Below are 20,380 nucleotides of genomic sequence, written 5' to 3' on the forward strand. Positions count from 1 at the left end.
CTTTTAGTGTGGTAGCAAAAGCCAAACAGCTCCTGTAGACCACATCCACAACTCTTTTGCATATCCCTAAGGCCTTAGAGGAGACTATCAAGCCTGAACCCCAAGTCCTGCAAGCTTCTGAATAAAACTGCATCTGTGGGAATTGGTAGCATTCAGTACCTCACTTGCTCATAGTTACTTATTCATAGTTTTATTGCTTCCTTTCTGTGGAATTCACGTTCTCCAGTGTATTTTCTAATGTACTTTCTATTGCAAAAGTCAATTCTCCTTTCAAACACGTATAAATCAAATTACTGCAATGAAGTCAAGAGAATTTCACCATTACAGAATGTTGAGTTCAAAACCAGGCCTTGTAAACCTGTAGGTTCCCCTGTAAATTGATGAATGATTTGTCTGTTCCTGGGTCTCCAGAGCTAGCTTCTGCTTTCAAGGAAAGTGGTATTTATGTGGATAGACATCCATACATACACAAGTTCTACTGAACAAAACTGCATCTTCTCATCCTTCTTATCTCCCACACTTGTATTCTCATGCTAGGGAGGGGACTTCAGGCTCCCTGCTGGTGGTGATAATTTTTGTCAGTTAGTTAATGTATAAAATAAAAAGCAGCTGATAAGCATGCAAGCTTCAACTAAGTTTCACCCAATTCTTGGCATAGTAGCGTTAGCCCTCTTGTGCACTCTTCCCTTCATTCGCTGTTTCTGATAGTCCTGCTTTTACATTATCTATATAACTCAGTCCGTCCTATCGGACGTTGCAGCCATTGAAGACAGACCTTTTGTTTTTAACATGATCATTATTAAAATAATGTAAAAATATTTTAAAAGAGTGAAGTAAATAGTATTTCTTCAAATATGAAAGCAGTCACAGCATTCAGGAAGCACTGTCATGAAGTTACAATCTTTAACATACAGAAATACCTGTGACCATCAAGACTTGTATCTGAGCTTTGATTTGGATGTTTGTTTCTCTCAACGCTTTCTTCATGGTTAATGTTCTAATAACCTACTGACTTTCAGGAATTGCACAGGGGTAACAGTTTGATTTAAACACTGTACATTTCATTTGAGGAGGTGACCATTTCCATGCAGAAAAAGTAATTGAGATAATCCTTAACACTGAAATTATATCCTTCTGTTACTTCGACTGAAAAAAGAACTCCTTTGCTTGTCTATTTTAAAGTATAACTATAAATATTTTAATCTGTGGCAGCAATTACAAATGGGATTCTTTATCTGTGCAGCTTTATAATAATTCATTTGTTTGGTTAGCATTTCTAAAGAGCATTTCATGATTGTAAGAGTCATTGTGACATACTTGAGGAGAAGCCTAACACAGTATGTCAGATCTGAGGAACTCTTGCTGAAATATTTCAGGGCTATTGTTTCATGGAGTAAGTCCTTACAGGTAGCATTCAGTTTATATTGGGGACATAGAAGAAATTTAAATGTAATTTCATAAAAATACCCATGTTTTTAACTTTTAAAATTCAAAGTCTGAATTCTCTGTTTTTCTATTGCTTAGTTGGTGTTTGTTTTCACAGGCCAAAGTCCCACTGTCCAGTGTCATCACATTCAAATCCTGCGGTGACCTGTAAGTATCTCACCTCTGAATTTCCTATTGTAATAGAACAGCTGCAGAACTGCTGTGAACACCTCATGGATACTGAAAATGTGTCTTTTGTTGAACTATCATTAGGCATTATATATTGGAGTGTAATTTGTCTTTTTTAGTTAAATGCATACAGTTCAAGCATGTATGTGTATAGTATAATACATCTATAGTTATAAAAACTACCTCATTATTATCTCATTAATTGCATTTTAAAATGAAGACTCATAGCTTATCAAATCTGCTTCTAACTGTTTCTAAAGGTACCCTCACTTTGAACCTAGCTCTTTAACTGGTTAAATCAAAACTGAAAGTTCTCAAAGAAAAATATTACATTTGCCCTTTGATGAACAATTACCCAGTGTTACATTTCAGAGTAAAGAATGGATAGCATTTTATTTTATGAGTCCACTAACTAATAGTGAATTAGAATAAAACTCCTGTGGGAATACATTTGACATTCACATGAATAACAGATGAGTTCATTATGATCCCCTGCTTATAAAAGAATGGCAAATGAATTCATAATTATTAAACATTTAAAAATAACACATTCCCCCAAAAGATACAATTCTGCATTAAATACCCGGCTGTAGTTCAGCTGCAGGGCTTTGAAGAACCTGAAATGAAATGATAGCACAGCATATAGCTGAAACTGAATGCCAGACTGATGATTTGGTCATTTGCCACATTCTTTAACTGCTTGGTAGCCAAAGTAATGAAGATTCCTATTCTATTTAACGTGTTTTAATTAATTCTGAAAATTTTAGATTAATCTTGCTTCCAAAGCAGAGAATACAGATTAGATACATGGTGCATGAAAGGATTATGCTATGTACAAAGAGGAGGATTACAGGACATATGGCTCCTGACATATACTCATGTTATAAGTGCCAGTGGGCATCTCATTTGAAATATATATTAGAGCTGAATTTTGTAGGGCTTTCTGTTGATGGATATGTGGTTGTAAATACAACAAATACCATTCAGGACAGTTATTTTGCTAGGAGTGACATCTTCAAATACTTGCCAAGCTGTCATATTAGCATACCGCTGACAGCCTGGCAGGAGACAGCTCTTCTGTGAATTGTAACCTCTGCCCTGTGGTGACACTGAGTGCACAAGGGTCCCAAAGGTTGCCTTGTCTGCCAGACAGAGAGGGAAGTTAAGAGATATGAGAACAAAGTTCAAAGAATACCACAAAGGACTTACGGAGGAGGAGAAGGGGGGGATAAGAAAAATCCTGTTCTTTGAACTGCTGGCACCAAGGACATAAACAGAAAAGGGATGAGGAGTAAGTTCCATGTGAATATAAGGAGGAACTTTTTCACTGTGAGGGTGACAGAGCACTGAGACAGACTGTCCAGAGAGGCTGTGGAGTCTCCTTCACTGCAGACATTCAAACCTGCCCGGACATGTTCCTGTGCAATTTAGTCTGGGTGATCCTACTTTGGCAGGGGGGCTGGACTAGATGATCTTTTGAGGTCCCTTCCAACTCCTAATGTTCTGTGATTCTGTGAAATCAAATTAAGGTGGTTCTAAGCGCTGTCAGCACTTTAGGAGATGTAGAACTTTTGTCTTCCCTAATCGTATATATGATCTTGAGAGAGATCTTCCCCTTTATGGAGGTAAAGTGAAGATGATTGGGATTTTCTGTATGAATTCTGACCCTAAGTGTAGCCCTTCTTGATTATCCAAGAAATAAAGAAATAATGCTGTAAGTGACTTCTTTATTCCTGTCCCTAATGTAGAGGTAGAGAGAGATGTGAAAGACCTGTGTGTTTACAGATTTTAAAGTCACATCGTTGCCGTGTTTTCCTGAGTTCCCTTCGCAGCAGCAGCAGCTCACGGTCTATCTATGTAGCCAACAACCATGTTGTCATGCTGATATGAGAAAGAAAAGAAGCCACGTTAAATATGATCATATTTGTATTTTACTTAGAGGTCTGAAGCTGCAGTCCATTATGAGGTGGACTCCATGACCAACCTAGGCTGTGTGCTTGAGAAAAAGGGCTATAAAAACAAAAAATGCAAAGCAGAGAGGAAATAGAGAGTGAAGTGTCCCAGGACTGTGGAGGGTGAGGGCCATGCTGTCAGAGGCTAGAAATGGATTAACCAAAACAGAATTCTGTGCTAATGCTACACTTTTCTAGTCCTACTTACAGAGTTCTCACTACTAGGGAAAAATAAAAGATCAGGAAAGCCGTTTGTGACATCCAACGTTTGTGGAATTATTTGAGAAACTGTTAAGATAAAATTAGTTCTTTCTGCTTTGGATCAAGAATCACCAGATGAGCTTTAGAAGTTGCGTAGCTGCCAGTGGAAGAACATGATTTATGCACTGCTGATTTACATTGCTTTTAATTTTAAAAGCCTATTGGCACTGATTGAACTTCTGACTTGATCTAGGGGCGTAGAGTTTGGATATATGTTCAGACAACTGGGGCTGAGCTGATGCTTTAGAGGACGGGGAAAAATGATGAAAACAAAATCAAACAGATAAAAACTAATTGTGCATCAGGGAAACTAGCTCCTTCCTGAGTCCTGTGGATTGCTGGCTGAAGTATGTGGTTTCATTACAATTATTGCCTTAATGCAGAGTTTCAGTTCTTATGAGCCCCATGAGGACAATGCAGGAAACCTGTTCTGTCTGCTGTGTATGGAGTGAGTGGTATGAACCGTTGTATCCATACACAGATTTCAAGACCAAGGAGATAATAATAACCATTTATGCTAACTGTCCTACATACATCTATTTCCACCCTGAAAGATAATGAAAAGTTTGGAGGTTTGTTTTGGACTTTTTTGCAAAGCTGATATATTGTGAATGGATTTCTTATGAAGCTAATGTCTCTATTGAAAAATGTTTAACATCAATTGGGAAGATAGTTATTTGTTTATATAGCATTCAATATGATTCTGATTGTCAATATTTGAGGTGATTGTTATTATAAACCAGTGCATAAGAAAAGAAATGCTATAATAACTCTTCCAGCTGATGACAATGGAAAATGTATGTACTCTTTACTTATGAACATCTGATGGTATTATCTTACTATAACCACTTAGAAGTCAGGACATCAAAAGACAGTCTGCTTTAAAAACATTAGGTACATCACTACAGTGTCCCAACCATATGTTCCCTCAGTAAAGCCACTGCTGGTCATCACAAGCGTCAGTGTGTAAAAAACTATCATGAAAAAACATTATCAGGGAGTTTTCTGTTCATTACCACTGCATTAGATTGCAAGTGTGATTCTATGTTTGCTTTTAATTTGCTAGGTAAAGAAGGGTGACCTGTTGCATCACCCTTCTGTGGAATGAGGGAAGCCACTCCATGAAGCTTGTAGAAAGCTGTAAATTAGTTACTTTTGACAAAATCAGACAACTGTGGTTAGTAAGATTCCTTTTGGAATATTAGGAAAGGGAAAGGGATAGAAAGACATTAATACTTGGAGTGGGTGTGCCCTGACTAAGAGAATCAGAGAAGCAGCCATCTCTGAGAAGGGAAAATTGATACAAGTTTTACTTTATTTTTAAAAGGAAGCAGGTACAATTGTGAGGAGATCTGAATAATTAATATTAGGATTAAAGTCTTGGCTTCAGAATGTGGTTACCGTAAGACAAGTCTCTATCTGAGTCATCTCAATTTGTGATACGTTGTCTTGCAGCAGAGAACAAAACATGTTTGTTCTAAATCTTATGAAACAATAATTATAGTAAGTAAAGGCAATTGGCAGTGATTGAAATACTAATAATACACTACATTTCAAATGTTTGTTTAAGTGACCTCAGCCTGTTATTTTATTGCTAGAGAACAAATCTCTCTCAAATTGCATTTGTCTACCACTAAAATACTCTGATGGTGTACACTACCCAAATTAAGGCTAATTGCTAATAATTTATTCACCAGAAGGTTTGCTATTATCAGCCTTGTTTATGTAAAATGGAGATTTAAAAAAATTCTCTTTCTTGCAAACTGCTGTGCAAATTTCATCTGCTCTTATTAGATGTCATTATCTCGTAGGAATGATATGAAATTCCTCTGATGACAGGAAAAAATATAACCAAATATAATATAGGACTATTTTTTTCATTTTTTTTTAGTTGGCAGAACACTGTTTACATGTGTTAAAACTGCAATATATTGTAAAGTCTTTCTGTTCTACTTCCAAGTAATTTGCCATAAAAATTCAAGCCAAGAAAGGAATAAAGCTTTTGAATATAGTATGTGTATACCAGATATTTAATAGAAAACAGGTACGGATTTTACCCCATCTTACGGCCCAGTGGGTTTTGCTGCTCTGATTCAAAATGTCAAGAACTCAAAGATAGGTTCATTAGGAAAACATATATATCCACTGCATCTCTGCACCTGTATTAAATAATGTAAAATAACATCCTAGCTCTTGTGAACATGTGCTGTCTGAAATTTCAAAGTATGTGATTGCTCTAAGAACTCTTTCTTTTAGCTATTATTTTGATAATTATCTTTTTCATTAGACATATCTCACCGACTCTTAATAGTATTTTTTTTTCGAAGGATGGGGGGGGGGGGTGTCTCAAGTGGTATTTTTACTTAGAAAATATAAAAAATTAAAAAAGCTCCTCATCACTACTTGATGGCTTCTGGATGTAACTCCTTCCTTTTCTAGACTGGTGTTCTTTCTCAGTAGCCCAATATACTACTCAGAGCTAACAGAAAAGATGAAGAGAATCCAGTTAGTTTCTTACCCTCTGTAATCTAGGAACTATATTTACTAGATGACTAGAATTAAGCTATATATATTATTACATTTATTATCATACAAATACATTTAAATTTCTTATTTATGAACTTGTACATCACTGCTTGTTCCCCAGTGGCACAGGAAAATGTAGTTTTATGTTAGTTTATAATGAATTTATTCTTGCTTGCAAGCACTGGAAATGAGGTGCAATGTTTGGTATTTCAAACACTGTGAGAGAATTTTAATATCTAAGTAATTTATTTATTTTAGTAGGCTGCTTGAAAACTTTCTGTTTCTTTTTATTCCAGTAACTTTTTACTGATTTTCCTTCCCTACCCATGAAAACTAAATGCAGATATTTAATGTTTTAGATCATTTTCTTTCAGGCAACTGAATACATGGCTCTACACGTTAAGAATTCAGTAAATACACTACCTTTCCTTAAAGAAGAAAATCTTGACGAAGTAGCCATTCCTTTTCCAGAGATAATTTCACAGTTGTGGGGTTTTGTTTTGTTTTCCTGTTGTTATTCTGCAGAAATAATTGGTTTTGTCCAAGGATTTTTGAAATCAATGGAAAGTTCATGGGCTTTGGATTGAGCTCTAAGGGGTGGAAGAATATATTTATCCCTGTGACAGAGCCAGCCCAAAAAGGAGGGAGAAAGATCCCAGGTGTCCATGGTTCAACTCTCTTGATCTCAGCACGAATTAGAGATGTTTAGTGGCAGTGTGTGAGTGAAGAACAGGGCGTGGGATGCTCCCATAACGACCCCATCTTTCCATCACCATTAAGCCTCGACAAGCGCCGAGTGGTACATGCAGGAGCCAAACCCAAAAGTCTCCTTCCGGTGGCAATCGCCAACCGAAGTCTGACTTGTAGTGCCTGAGCCAGTCAAACTGGGAAGATGTGGTGCCAGCCTGAGCAGAGGGGCAGCTCCTGGGTGCTTGGCCTGGGGAGAAACCCTTCCCGCACAGAATTGTGTGCCTGAAGGGCTGCACAAGGGCAGAGCTCCGCCTGCTGTTAAATTTCCTTTATTTTCAAACACTGTCAGAGTGTTACAAAGCAGCGCTGCATGTCTCTGCCTATGCAGACTTTGCTGCATAACTTCTAGTTGACTGGAGAGATAAAAATAATCCATGACATAAATCAACTTCGTTCTGCCTCAGGACATAATTTAAATACCTTCTCCTGGGTGTTCTTCCCTCTTTATAAAAGCAGCAAGTTCTCTTTCTAGCCTTCACACTCTAATTGTAGAAAACGTTTAATGAGGGACTCTGCACCAGTGAGAGTAGAGCCACCGCTGCACAAGGATACAGGCAGTATCAACCAGGGTCACAGTGGCAGGAAACGGAAAGGCCCTTGAGTATTTCCTTTCCCAAGATTGTAGGGCCAAACTGTTGCTTGAATTTATGAACAGAGCTGGAGAAAAATTTTGAATTATTTAAAAATTCCTAGAGTAGCAAAAGTTTGAAAGGACTGGGACCATTTTTGAGATTACATTGAACTAGACAAATAGTTTCAAGTGAGATAATATGAAAAGGATGAAAACATGTTTTCAGTTTTTAAAGGAAGTATTTTAACATTCTTAAAATGAAATTTTTCATCTTTTGAAATTGAAATATCGTTTTCCACTTCTACATTGATCTAAATAAAAAAGTTGGTTGTTTCTTAAATGGCATGGAACATTTTATTTTTAAGTAAATGTAAGATTTTTTGTTTACCCCAAATTAAAATTATCTGGGTTTTATTTTGTAAGGAAAAAAAATATTGTATGAGCTGTATGTGAACTGAGGCTTCTCCTTACTTCTTTCTGGTTTCTTCGTTTGCTTATTGAACTGGAAAAAGCCTCACTTGCTCAGCTCTATTAATGAGAAATTGTCCCAATAATTTTCAGGTGACTTGTGAAAAGACATTTTCTTACACCTCTGTTAGTGTATAAGGAAAATAGTTCCTCCCTTGTGCTGTATCAGCGTTAGACCTTGAGCCTTGCTGCCTACTCTGCACTCCCTTGTTCTTTGGGATGAAAATGTAGCATGTGAGGATTTGTGATTTCAGCAGGCTACACATGAACAGAAGGGTCTTTTGGTTCTGGTGTGATTGTGGGATACCTGCCTAATGTATCATTAGCTCAGTATACAGCGAGTAGGAGACCTTACTGGTCACGGGTCTTTCACTTATACTTCATGTTTTCTCATGTTCCTTGTTCTCTTGTCAGTCAGCAGTTCATTTCAAATACATACATTTACAATTTTCACGTAAAGTTACAGAGCAGGAGGCGGGAATTCCAGGTGCCCAGTCAGACTCTGTCTTTTTCTCAGGTTGATCTGGGCAACTCAAAGACTAAATCCTAAGATCTGGTGTTCTTCTCCCATTGTTTGTCTTGACACTGTGTGGCTGACTTGGAAGGATCCTTAAGTATTTCAGTGTTTTGCTCAGTCATCACTGTCACTACACAACACTGTGGACCTTTGTGATACAGTTTCCAAGAAAAACTTAGCAGACTTTTTCTGAAGGAATTAAGTAGATAATTCAGAGCACCACTGGAGCGTGTATGTATGTGACTATAGATTTATGTGTAGGATTCCTTTCTCTCATATGGTAGTTGGTGGGTGTTGTTGGGTTCTTAATTTTTTGTAATTGTATTTTAAAGAAAAGTTAATAGGGTTGGTCTAGTAACAAACCTTTGGCAAGAAGGTGACACTATGGACAGTGAAAAACTCTTACTAAGAGCTAGGTGCTGTAATCGAAACAGCTAATAAGAGACAAAAATGAGCAAAAAGAGAGAGGAAGGGAGCACTGTCAATGTAGTTCCACAGATGGAGAAGGGGCCAAGCCTTAATTCAGTGAAGTATGGAGGCAGAACCTGATTTTTAGCATTTCCAAATGTGTACATTTCAACATACTCTGTTTGGCAGTGGCGATGCTTTATGCCTACGCATTTCTAATTTTAACTGTTCTGATTTATTTTTTTTTACTATCAAAGAGAAGGGCTTTTATAGTTTCTCTTAAAATTGATTTCTTAAATACAGCAGAACATCTCAGTTCTCAGCGGATTTTAATTTTTTTCATAGGTATTTTCTCCCCCAAATTTTACTGCAGCTGTACAACTGCAGAGAGAAGCAGGGAGGGACAGATTTACATACACTGACTGGATGTGCTGAGTTTTCAATACAAAATAACAGGGATATTGTGTTGCATCAAAGTAATAGTCTTAGCCTGGAAGGGGTATTTCATTGACATTGACCATAGGCACGGTGTAATGGATCTTAAAATTGCCTGGACTGTTTCTGCATTCCTGTGTTCTTCAGTATTCAAGTGCCCAGCATAAGCAAAGTCATGGGGTGAAACCTCAATAGTATAACCTTTAGGGAGTGGTCTTGCAATCAAGTAGGAAGTCAGAAAACCGGTACATTCAGACTGCTCGTCTTTGTCCACGGCTAAGGTAGTAGCTTGAATTGAGGGTGTAGGAAGAGGTTTAGTCCTCACATGTGCCTTGACACACTCTAGTGGCAGAAACTTGCAGTGCCATTGAGGCAATGGAGCCCAGTCGATTTCTTTTCTTTTTTGACGCGAAGCAATGGTTACAGTGGATGAAAATGTAGATGATCCTTACTGAAAGTAACCTAGCAGTTCACAAACTGCTGTTCAAGTCCTGCGCTTTTACAAAACTTGTATTAATTTTTATGTTTTAATACACAAACTACTGATTCAGGGATTTCATCTGTTCAGCATTTGTAGTTTTGAGCAACACACCCTGACTTAAATCACGGAGGTATGGCCACAGTATTTATGCAATATATCAAAGTCAATAAACAGAACATGTGCACAAGTCCTAGGCTCTTATCCTTTACTGATAATGCATATAGATCTTAGGAAACATAATCTTTTAACCAACCATCATTAAATAGTAAATAACCACATAAATAGAATAACCACATAAAAATATATATTTATAGCTAAGCTCTAAAACCAGTGGTTTTTCTTATCAAACTAATCATAAATGATTCAGTCTTTTGTATCCTGAGAAGACATAATGGACCATTTGGCTGCCTCAGTTCTCTTTTCATTTTTCCCTTCACAGACCTACTCTGTGGCAAAATCCCTCAGATAATGAAGTATCTAAATGTATGCTTTATCATCACAGCAGTTTTAAAGATAGCCCACCCTATGGTGTAGTGTTTTCTCCAGGATCAAGAACTTTCTGTCACAATACTTTTGGTTTGGCTGTGGGCTTCCTCTGATCCTCTAGTTTCATTGTGGTTACAGTTTGGGTTGCAGTAGGGTGGAGTATCTTTTTGTGTTTTGCTGCAATTCACACACTAACATGACTAAAGGATTTTGCATAGCACAACTCAAAATTTCCCTTCCTGAGGAAATTTTGCTGTTTAGAAACTCATTTGGTTGCATCACAATGAAAACAAAATCCTATTTCCTGCAAAACAAAAAAGTAGAAACATTTAGTTCTGATTTAATGTTTGAATTTATTATTGTTGCTTACACAACCCAAGCAGATTACATGTATCTAAGGCTCTGACTGTTTTTTCTTCCTCATTATTCTCTATTTTAGGGACCCCTGCTATACTTCCCTTGGTTTAACATCACCACAGATTTCCTCTGCAGTATACCTGTCTACTAGTCCTGGTGGGGGGCTCTGTGTACCCACATTTCCCATTATCTTTCATTCTCTTTCTGCTAAGGATCTGTGCCTTTTCCCACCTGACATTCAGAGCCATTGCCATCACACTGTATGTTAGATGACTTGTGCTCAGCCATGAAGCAACTTTCAAGTCTTGCTTTCTGATTATCATAGATATTTTAGATAGGATCTTGCTGCTTTGCCTCTGAGGCTTTTTAATGTTGTTTTTTTAAGAACTTTTCTCTTTATATGGGTAAGTTGCTCCAATAACAGTAAATCTAAATGTTCTGTCTAAATGCAGATACTTCCATGAAAATATGCCTTTCCCCCAACTCCCTGGAGATGCTTGCTTTTGGAGTGAGTAGTTTTTAGGCTGCTGCAACTCAATCCTAAATATTGAAAAGATGCTTACCCGAAGTTAGAACTGGAGTGAACAAGTAAATCTCCCATTGAAGGCAACAAGAATACTGCCAGTTTACACGGGGAATGAAATAGACCTTGGTTTTTTGCATCCTTGTTTGAACTATCATCCTAAAATAGCATTGTCAGACTAGATATATCATAAATTTGTAGTTATGTCATAATAATTATGTCATCATTAGTGATTAGATCAGCTTTAGAGGTTTTTTTCCTTGTCTTGTTGCCAAGTTCCATGAGGACACATGCTGTGAGTTAGATTGGAGCTCTGAATTCTTTTTTCTTGTGGAGTGGAGAAGGAACTTCCAACTCCAGGCATCTGTTACCAATTCATACATATCTATGTGCAGCCCTGTTTAGGTAATACATTGGTTTTTTTCTCACTGTTCTGTAGTGATATAGCTAGATACAGAATGGCATTTACCATTTTCTGGGCATCTGTGCTCCTGGTTAGCATAGCTGAGAGGGCCTAACTATGGGAACAACTCAGTGCTCAGCTAGTTAAGGCAGCACTCTTCAACTGTCATGGTTCTGCCCCCAGCTGGGAGCTGATCTTGCAGAAGCCACCCCTGCAGCCCCCCCTTCCTCCACCAGAACCTGGCCACCAAAACTACAACATCAACGTGTGTCTCATGTATCCCAGGATTATAACTATTCCTTTACCTTGCTGTCTGCTACTTTTTGATCTAGAGCCTAATTCAAGCAAGGAGTAAATCAAGTTATAAGAAAAAATAAGAAAACAATGGATCCAAAGAATGCTGCCTTGAAAGATTCAATCGTTTGTGTGTAATGAAACATTAGTAGTTGCCTAATGTCTGGACTTTGTAAAGCTGCAGCGTGGAAATTATCTCTTGGCATTCCCTGATGCAATAATCTGTGTTGAACTATTCAACTTTTGATAATTTATGTGCTTGCTTTGTCCATCTTTGCATTTTAAACTTAATGTCAGATGACTTTATCATTTATTTTTACATCTTTAGGTTCAAATTATAAATAAATGAATGAACATTTGAGTATTGCATGTCAGTGTCTTAAAAGTCCCCTCAGGGACTTCTTGATGGGAGGGTGTCTTTCTGTCTTTAAGATAGAAAGGGTCAGATTTGGAGCAGAGAAGTTATAATTTAGAGAATGCTAGAAAATATGAATAGTTTCCATGGACACTGACAGAAAAAATTAACTAAGCATATAACTACCTAACCCAATTACCTTTGGGCAAATCATCTCAGTGACATCCCAGTGTCCTCTGGAGCAGTCACCCAGTGTCCTCTGGAGCAGTCAAATGGATATGACTATTCCACACTCAGAGCAAGTTTGGGTTCCAGAAAAGTGTAGCTCTTTTCCCTGTCAGTTTGTGGAGACTGGCTGACAGATCTTCTACCTGGTATGCCCAGACCAGACCTTGCAGTGCAGATTTTACTAACTACGTTATTGGTATTTCTTTGCAAGGTGAGTAATTAAGCCTCCTTCTTGCTTCCCTTTCTCCTAAACAGTGAAAAACTATTTTTAAAAATCACCAAATAAAGATATTTTAGGCTGTGAGACTAAAAGTTTTGTGAAGTGGCTACAGTTCCATTCTTCTACTTAAAGGTAGTAATATGGGAAGTTTTAAATAGTTTTTCCTTCTGTTTAAACCATTTGGTTGCCTTCATGAAAAAGGCAAGTTTAGGTTAAAATTTAGGTAATACACTGTAACAGTGCAGAGGGATTATAAGGGAGGTCAGTGTATTGCAATGTAAAAATTCTGTGAAGTGACTCATTTGTTTGCCCCATGATTCTGTAAAGTCACCAGATAGACAAATGCATTATGCAGAGAGGGAACTGGAGACAGAGGTTATGTGATGCCTAAGGCCATACAGTGAGTCAAAGCTGAGCCAGGGTGAAGTTCCCATTTTAGTGTGCCTATTAATAACACCAGCCCAGACAAACTACATGAAAGAACTAAATTTGGGGGCTCTGCGATGTCAGCATGCCATGTATCAGGCTGAAATATAATTTGTTTCCATCTAACTCTAAAATAGTTAAATTATTGGACATAAATATGACTAGATCAGTATGTTGTCTCATACTGGTGGTAATCTTTCCTCTTTCCCAGCTAGGGCCTCTTGTTTTTCCTTTTCAAACAGAATAATAATTTGTTCCAACCCTTTTATTTTGAGGAGCTGACAACTGAATACTGCATCTGGTATCAAGAAAGACAAATTCATAGCATAAATGAGAGACAGTGTTAATAGAACCAGACTTTGCCTGCACTGGTTGTCCTTGTTAAAAATAGTATTTATATTTAGTAGACTGTTGCTGCGTCAATATATATTCTTTGAGTTTGTATATTTTAACTAGCTTTATCTACAGCTAGTGGCTTTAGTTACTAACAGAAAGAGGAAATGATATCACATAATGAGGAGAAGTCAGCACTAGGATTTGCTGGATGTCATTAGTATCTCTCCGTGACTTGCCTTAGTGACTTGGGCTTGGACTTTAAAGAAGGAATATCAATTTCAGATGCTTTTGCTAATAGTTCCCCTTCTCGTGATTGCTGGCCTCATCATCATATGTAGTAAACCCAAAGTCAATCAAGAGTCAGCAAGATCTGAGAAACAGCCACTAGAGCTGATTAAGGAAGATTTGACAGATTTGATGGGGAAGGATGAGTCGACTGCAGGTGTGTGTAACTGAAGCCAGTGTCTAGAAAGCCCAAAGATGGTATCAGGGACTGTAGCTGCCTATCATACCCACTTCAAAGCATTATCACTGAAATTCATGAAAAGCTGACAATGGTTTGTTTTCTCAGCTAGTTCTAAGGAAAATTATGATTATGCTTCAACTAACTCAGTCTTTATATAGGTAACATTTTGAAGTATTCAGCTTACCTATTTCAACAATTTTACTTATTTTTGGCAACAAATTAGGTATCTTAAATGCCAGAAATCCAGTCTTTTTACCCAATGGATTTATTTCTTTTCAGTGCAGTTAAGGTAAAATTACCCAGTGACAGCAGTTGAATTGTTTCTTGTAGCCACTGTTTTATGTAGCCTCAGACATGTCATCTTTAAACAGATCTCTCTGACATTCTGTACTCCCTGTTGCTGCTGTGAGAGCTCACTCAATCTCAGTCAATTACAATCTCAAGGTAATTTAAATACCTAAATATTTACAGTGACTGATTCCAGTTTCAGAGATGAAATTTTAGTTGTAAATTCTGCAAGGATATATTTCAAAAGTTAATTTGAAAAGAAAAGCCATACATTTCTAAAGGTGAATTGCAGCAGAAATGCTGATTTGTTGAAGTCTACCTAGTACCTTCTCTTTATTGATACCGCAGCCTGTGAAAGGCCTCTGACATACACAAGCCAAACATACTGTAGCCTACATGGCAGTTGTGGAACCTACACAGAAACTGAGTTGTGATACTCTGAAATTCTTTTGACAAAAAGTTTAGCTTTGGTGCTTGCAGACAAATCAGTCCAGATCAATACTATAGTCTCTGTCTCTCATCCATGAGGTATTCAGTTCCATTTTCTTTTAGGGAAAAGGGAAGTTAGGGTCTCATGCTCTGAGGGCAGCCTGTTGGACTATCAGGTCAACTTTTTTCAGCAAATGAGGAAAAATCTGAAGATGAATTTATTTTGCATTTGTTTATATTTAAAATGTATTCTATATACACTAATATTTGCAGCTTCATAACAGATTTCCTAGATTCTTCAGAGTATCAAGTAAGAAATTTGGTTCATTCATGCTTCTCTAATTCAAAGTGCTAGTTTCATTTGTGTGTCTCCAAGGCTGATGCTATCACATGGATGTTATCTCAGTCTTTGTACAGAGATACAAGTGATGTCAAAAGGAGCAACATCTGCTAAAGTAAATTATAGCACCTATCCATTCATCGATGCATTTCACACAGGAACTGATTCTTATCTCACTCACATTAACATATATCACAGTGACCTAGAAAACAGTCCTGGAGCAATTATGGTGTTGCAGCAACTTGCAAAAACAGACAGTAGCTTTGGTAATTGATTATGGTCCATCTTAGAAATAAGATAGGATTCTTGCTCCTATCTCACTGCTTCAGTGTATTCTCCTAATTCTAGTTGCTATGTTTGATTTATATCTGTTTGTTCTTGGGCCAACATTGTAATGCATCTTAAATAATTAATTTCCCTGATTACACCTTTACCAATCCTTGTTCATTGTTATGATACACAATGACATTTCTGTATAGTGAGTGACAAGATATATAAAATATATAATATTCCAAATAGGGAGTCACCCATACTTATAGGATGGACAGTGCAACACTGTCTCTAGTGTTCTTATTTTTATGGCATATTACAAAGTGGGTTTGTCTTTTCCTCAGCTGTATCACATTGGGAAGAGTTGTGTGGAAGCAACTGCACTTTGCTTGTCTGCCTATCTCTTCCTACCCTCCTTCCAGGATGTTCTGTTACATCTCCATTCCCACCTGCTGTCCATCCTTCCCTGGTAGCCCTTACTACCTACCTACCTGTGCTTCGTTAGCTGTTATCAGAGGCAGAGATTGAGGTAAGAGCCAGAAGCAGTACAAGGCCAACTCCTGCTGTGGGATGATGTGGGAAGAAATGGAGATGGGAGGGTCAGACAGAAATGGATTATAGAGCATCTTCATGTTTCTGGGACCACCTGTGAGAAGGCTGGGAACTGCTGGTGCAGCTGCAGAGGAGACAAAGCTGAACTGCTTGGACTAGCCAAGCTAGTGCTTATCTTCTCACACACAAGTCTGCAGCTTGCCACTCCAGTCTGCTCTCTCATTGCTTATTCCTGCCTCTGATGAACCTTAAATTTCTACCACATTTCCTCTCATATCTGTTACTCTGTGATATTCCCCTTCTAAACTGATACTGCCTCCCAACACATCGTTAGCAAAATTCAATATATTCCTGGGTTTTATTGCAGAGGCCCCTCCTCTGTGAGACCATTAAAATTCAGACCCAGTCCTTAAAGAATTCTTCTGCTATTCACTTTTTGTTGATGATTCGTCTTTCAACCTAGTCTCTCAACTGGATTTAATAGAATTAGTCTGGTGCAAAGTGACAGACAGGAAAAATAAAACTGTTCCTTTAATTTTAATGAAGGGCTCAGCCATCTGATCAGGTTGTTGCAGTGTCAAGGGAGCTATTGAGACTATAGGTGCTTTTAGTCTAGCCATTTACAGCATAGTGCAGGACAAGTGAAACCATTTTAAACTGAATTTTAAGCTAAAATTGAAAAGAATAAACTAAAAATAAAAAAAGAAAGAAGTCAGGTGAAGAGAATATAACTGGTGAATTACCATGTTGTGCTCATGCACAATAACTTACTTATAGTAACTTTAGTGTGTGTATGAGGATGTCATTAAAATTGGAAGGACCCACTTCTGTAGATTGTTCCAGTGAAGGAATAACTATGGTTTTGACTCATGTTCTGGCTCTAGAACAAATCTGGCTTCCACTTTAGCCATTGCCCTTATCAATATCCATTAGCCTTTTATAGGCAAGGACCATCAAGTGAGTTATGTAGTGCCTGGCACCATAGTTGCTGCTGAATTATAAATTAGTACATTTATAGAGTCAATCTTTACAATATTATATGTGGCTGATTTAATGTATATGGACACATAAAAAAACTATATTAACATAGCATGAATCTATCCTCAGTTGGTTGCTAATCCCCATGGTTTCTATTCCTTCTGTAACAAAGATGGGGTTTTCCAGAGGGGTCCTGCATATAACTGTTTGTTTTATAAATAAAAAGTTAATATATCCTAGATGGCATCTTCTTTTTCATTATTCAGATTATTTCCTTTCTACACATATTGTGTAGTAACATGCATTGTCTTTCTAATAATATTTTTTATCAATAGCACAATTTAATATTTTATGAAACAAGTCCAAACAAGCACCACTGGAATAGTTCTCTCTCCAGCTGTATCATGGTATTGAGTTTTATCTCACTGCATTCCCAAAACACTCAATTCTGCACAGACTTATCCTGCAGCAGAACTTCCTTCAACCAACTTCTGTTTCTGCTGAGAGTAACTTTTTTGAGTGAGGGAGAAACATGGGATCCAGGTTTACGTGCGTGCTTTGTTACTTGTCTGATGGCATCTTTGTTCCTCTGCTAACAGTAAACAATCAAATGCTTTGCTTTCAGCAAAACACATCCAGACATACTAATGTCTTTCTTCTTGCTGTCTTTGGGAAATGTGTTGAGTCTCAAGATTTCCAGCAAGCTGAGTGCTAACATTTGGGATTGAGTGTAAAATGGAACTAAGGCCTAAAGGATTGATTCCTATTTGTCGTTAAGCTAATTTAGTATCAGTGACTTCAGTGAAACTGAGGCAGAGATTCACCAGTGGGAGAAGAGAGATCAGCCTTATGTTCAGAAGCACACAGACAATATCATAGGAATTCTCTCCATTTTCAGAACCTCAGCCTAAATCTGTTGATACCACCTAAAATTTTCACTTTTTGCTTCTAGTTTTAAGTCATTATAGCCTGCATCATTTTGTTTTGTTTTAATTGTTTTCTTATTGACATCAGAACTTTTTGCATTCTGAAAATTAAGCCTTAAAGACCTTCAGTCCACTCATGTGCACATACAGAATTTCTCCCATTCCTCCAGCTGGTCTTATAAATTACTCAAGAAACATTAACAAGCTAGAAAATGAGTAAAAATTTCTCACATATGGAAAAGGTGAAAGGTGAAGTTTGAACAAGTTCCTAAAATACTGTTTCAAAGTCTGTAGCAACTTTTGTTTCTGCTGCTGACTGTGGTGTCTAAGCATTTTGATAAGGTATATTAGGGGCTAGTTATACTGTATGCTTTTGTCCGTTCTGGCAGGAGACACAGGTAGCTTTTGATTGCATATTCTATCTGAAGGCCTCCCTCTAGTGCAAAGTCAGGCTTTCTAAAACCTCTTCTAATAGGACAAAACACTCAGTTGCAGTCAAATATTTGGATAATGTACATGAAGCCCTCAGGGGAATTCTCTGTTTGCAATCATCGTATTACTGAGCATGAAAGGATAAAGCATAAAGCAATTCCAGTTTTTCTAAAAAGCCTGAAGTACCCGAAAGGACCTAAACAATCCCCTTTCCAGTTTCTGTCACCAGAGATTCCCAGAATTTGGTTTGTACAATCATTAGACACAAACTGTGCTCATCTTCCTGCAGCAGTATGTATAAGTAAAATTTCCCTGAGGACGTTAAACTATTTTTACAAATATTTCAACAAAAGATTATGTTCTATAAAATTGTAATCTCACTCTTCTTGCAGAGCTCACTTGGAGCATTTCTGTGAGCACAGATAAAAGGAACTGCGTGATAAAAACCTATTCATTTTCAGTCCAGCTTGGTCTGCTGCATTGCTTTTCTGCTGGAGATGTCTTTGTAGTGTTAGCGCACTGCTATGTGGCAGCTTAAAGATATTCTAGCAGAGCTGATACACAGACAAGAAAGCAATGCACATAACTGTAAATCAGCAGTAGCAGGTCTGTTTCCATCTACCGTACATAAAACCATTCCCTGATTTGAATAATGTGCAGAGCTAAATAATAAGCCTCACAATATACCTAAAATAGGGAAGATCAGGCAATAGAAATATCCACAGTTTCAATCAGGATCACAAATTACAGATCTCCAAAGGATGCTAAAATGTAAGGAAAAAAAAACCCCAACCCCTGGAACTGATCAAAATTAGTGTCAGTCATTGATTTCTAGAACACACAAAGAGACGGTGAGTATAAATGTGTTACTTACAAGTGCTGAGGATTTTAGGGAATGAAAATGGAGACCAGGAGCTGGAGACTGCCTGCCATGCCAGCAGTGTTGATTTGGAAGCGATGGACACAAATAAACGTTCAGCAAAGCTTAAAAAACTGCAATGCAAGGCTAGCCAAAAGTGTCCATGTCCTTACCGTGCTGTGGCTGGCAGGCAATCCGTGTCTGGGAGCCTTCAGTCCCTCTAATCAGGCTCTGGGGATTTTGTTTGCAAGAGAGATTGTCCTTTAAGTGATCAGTGCAGGAAAACAGAGAAATAAAGAGAAATGAGCAAATTGTACAAGGCAAATAGCTGCAGGTCTTTAGCATGCTCCCTGCGTTTTCCTGAGCTGCATCTGCAGTAGAGAAAATATCCCAAAAATAGCTCAGGCTGCCAATGACTTGCTGAAACCTGAGAAAGAATTGCTGAATTTAAAGATCTGGGTTGCTGTGGGTGTATGATTAAAGTGAGAAATTGCTGGCAGGAAGAACCTGGGATGAAACCACATGCTTAAGGAGTAACTTGTGAGTTCACTGGTATCAGAACATGAGCTGACCTCTGATTTCCCCCTCCTCCACCCAATGCCAGTTAACCCTTAAGAGTTCAGCATGAAAGAGGAAATATGACAAAAAAAAGAGTTCTTTTCAACCGTAGTATCTGTGATGTAGCCACAATATTATATAGCATGCTGTATTTCCTAAATTCCAAAGCAGTCAGGCAAGCTGATGTTTTGCAGAGGTCTTGGGAACTGCATGGTTCTAACTTCTGGAAAGCTCAGTCTTATGTGGGGTAAATACCCCCTGTAAGCTGATTTCAGGTGAGGGAGGGAGGAAGAAAGGGAAGGGAAAAGATAACATAATTCTATAATGCTTCAATAAATTTTTTGCAAATACAGACTTAGGGAGAAAACATCAAGAACTGCCAGAGTCTGGTGCAGCCTTGGAGGAGACACTGGTATCACTGCTGTGCCCAGAACAAATTACAGTAGCCTAAGGACTACTCCAGGTTGTCCTGGTCTGTAAGTGTCCCCTATGGATTCCTTGTGTTTACACAGATCACTAGAGCATGGCATACCTTAGCCCCAGTCCTCAGCTTGCTCCCTGGCACTTTTTTAATGTTACTTCCCTGATTTAGAAGAGAACAAGCAGCAGTTGGCAGAAAGCTGGGTACATTGGCTTGACACCAGTTAAGTTTCCCAAGTAGTGCCAAAAGT

The 20,380-nt window shown here is 37.9% G+C and overlaps 1 protein-coding gene across 1 annotated transcript in view; it reads right to left on the reverse strand.

Annotated features, from left to right (window-relative positions):
• Positions 1-19,496, reverse strand: part of AMMECR1 (AMMECR nuclear protein 1) — a gene marked incomplete at both ends in the record, with an annotated part of 97,099 nt that extends 77,603 nt beyond the window's left edge. Inside the window, one exon of the mRNA XM_084269113.1 lies at positions 19,325-19,496. Within this exon, the coding sequence (XP_084125239.1) occupies positions 19,325-19,496 (172 nt within the window). The remainder of the gene's footprint in view (positions 1-19,324) is intronic.
• Positions 19,497-20,380: the final 884 nt, after the last annotated feature.

The sequence above is a fragment of the Gallinula chloropus genome (assembly GCF_964237585.1).
Source record: "Gallinula chloropus genome assembly, chromosome: 11".
Classification (NCBI taxonomy): Eukaryota; Metazoa; Chordata; class Aves; order Gruiformes; family Rallidae; genus Gallinula; species Gallinula chloropus.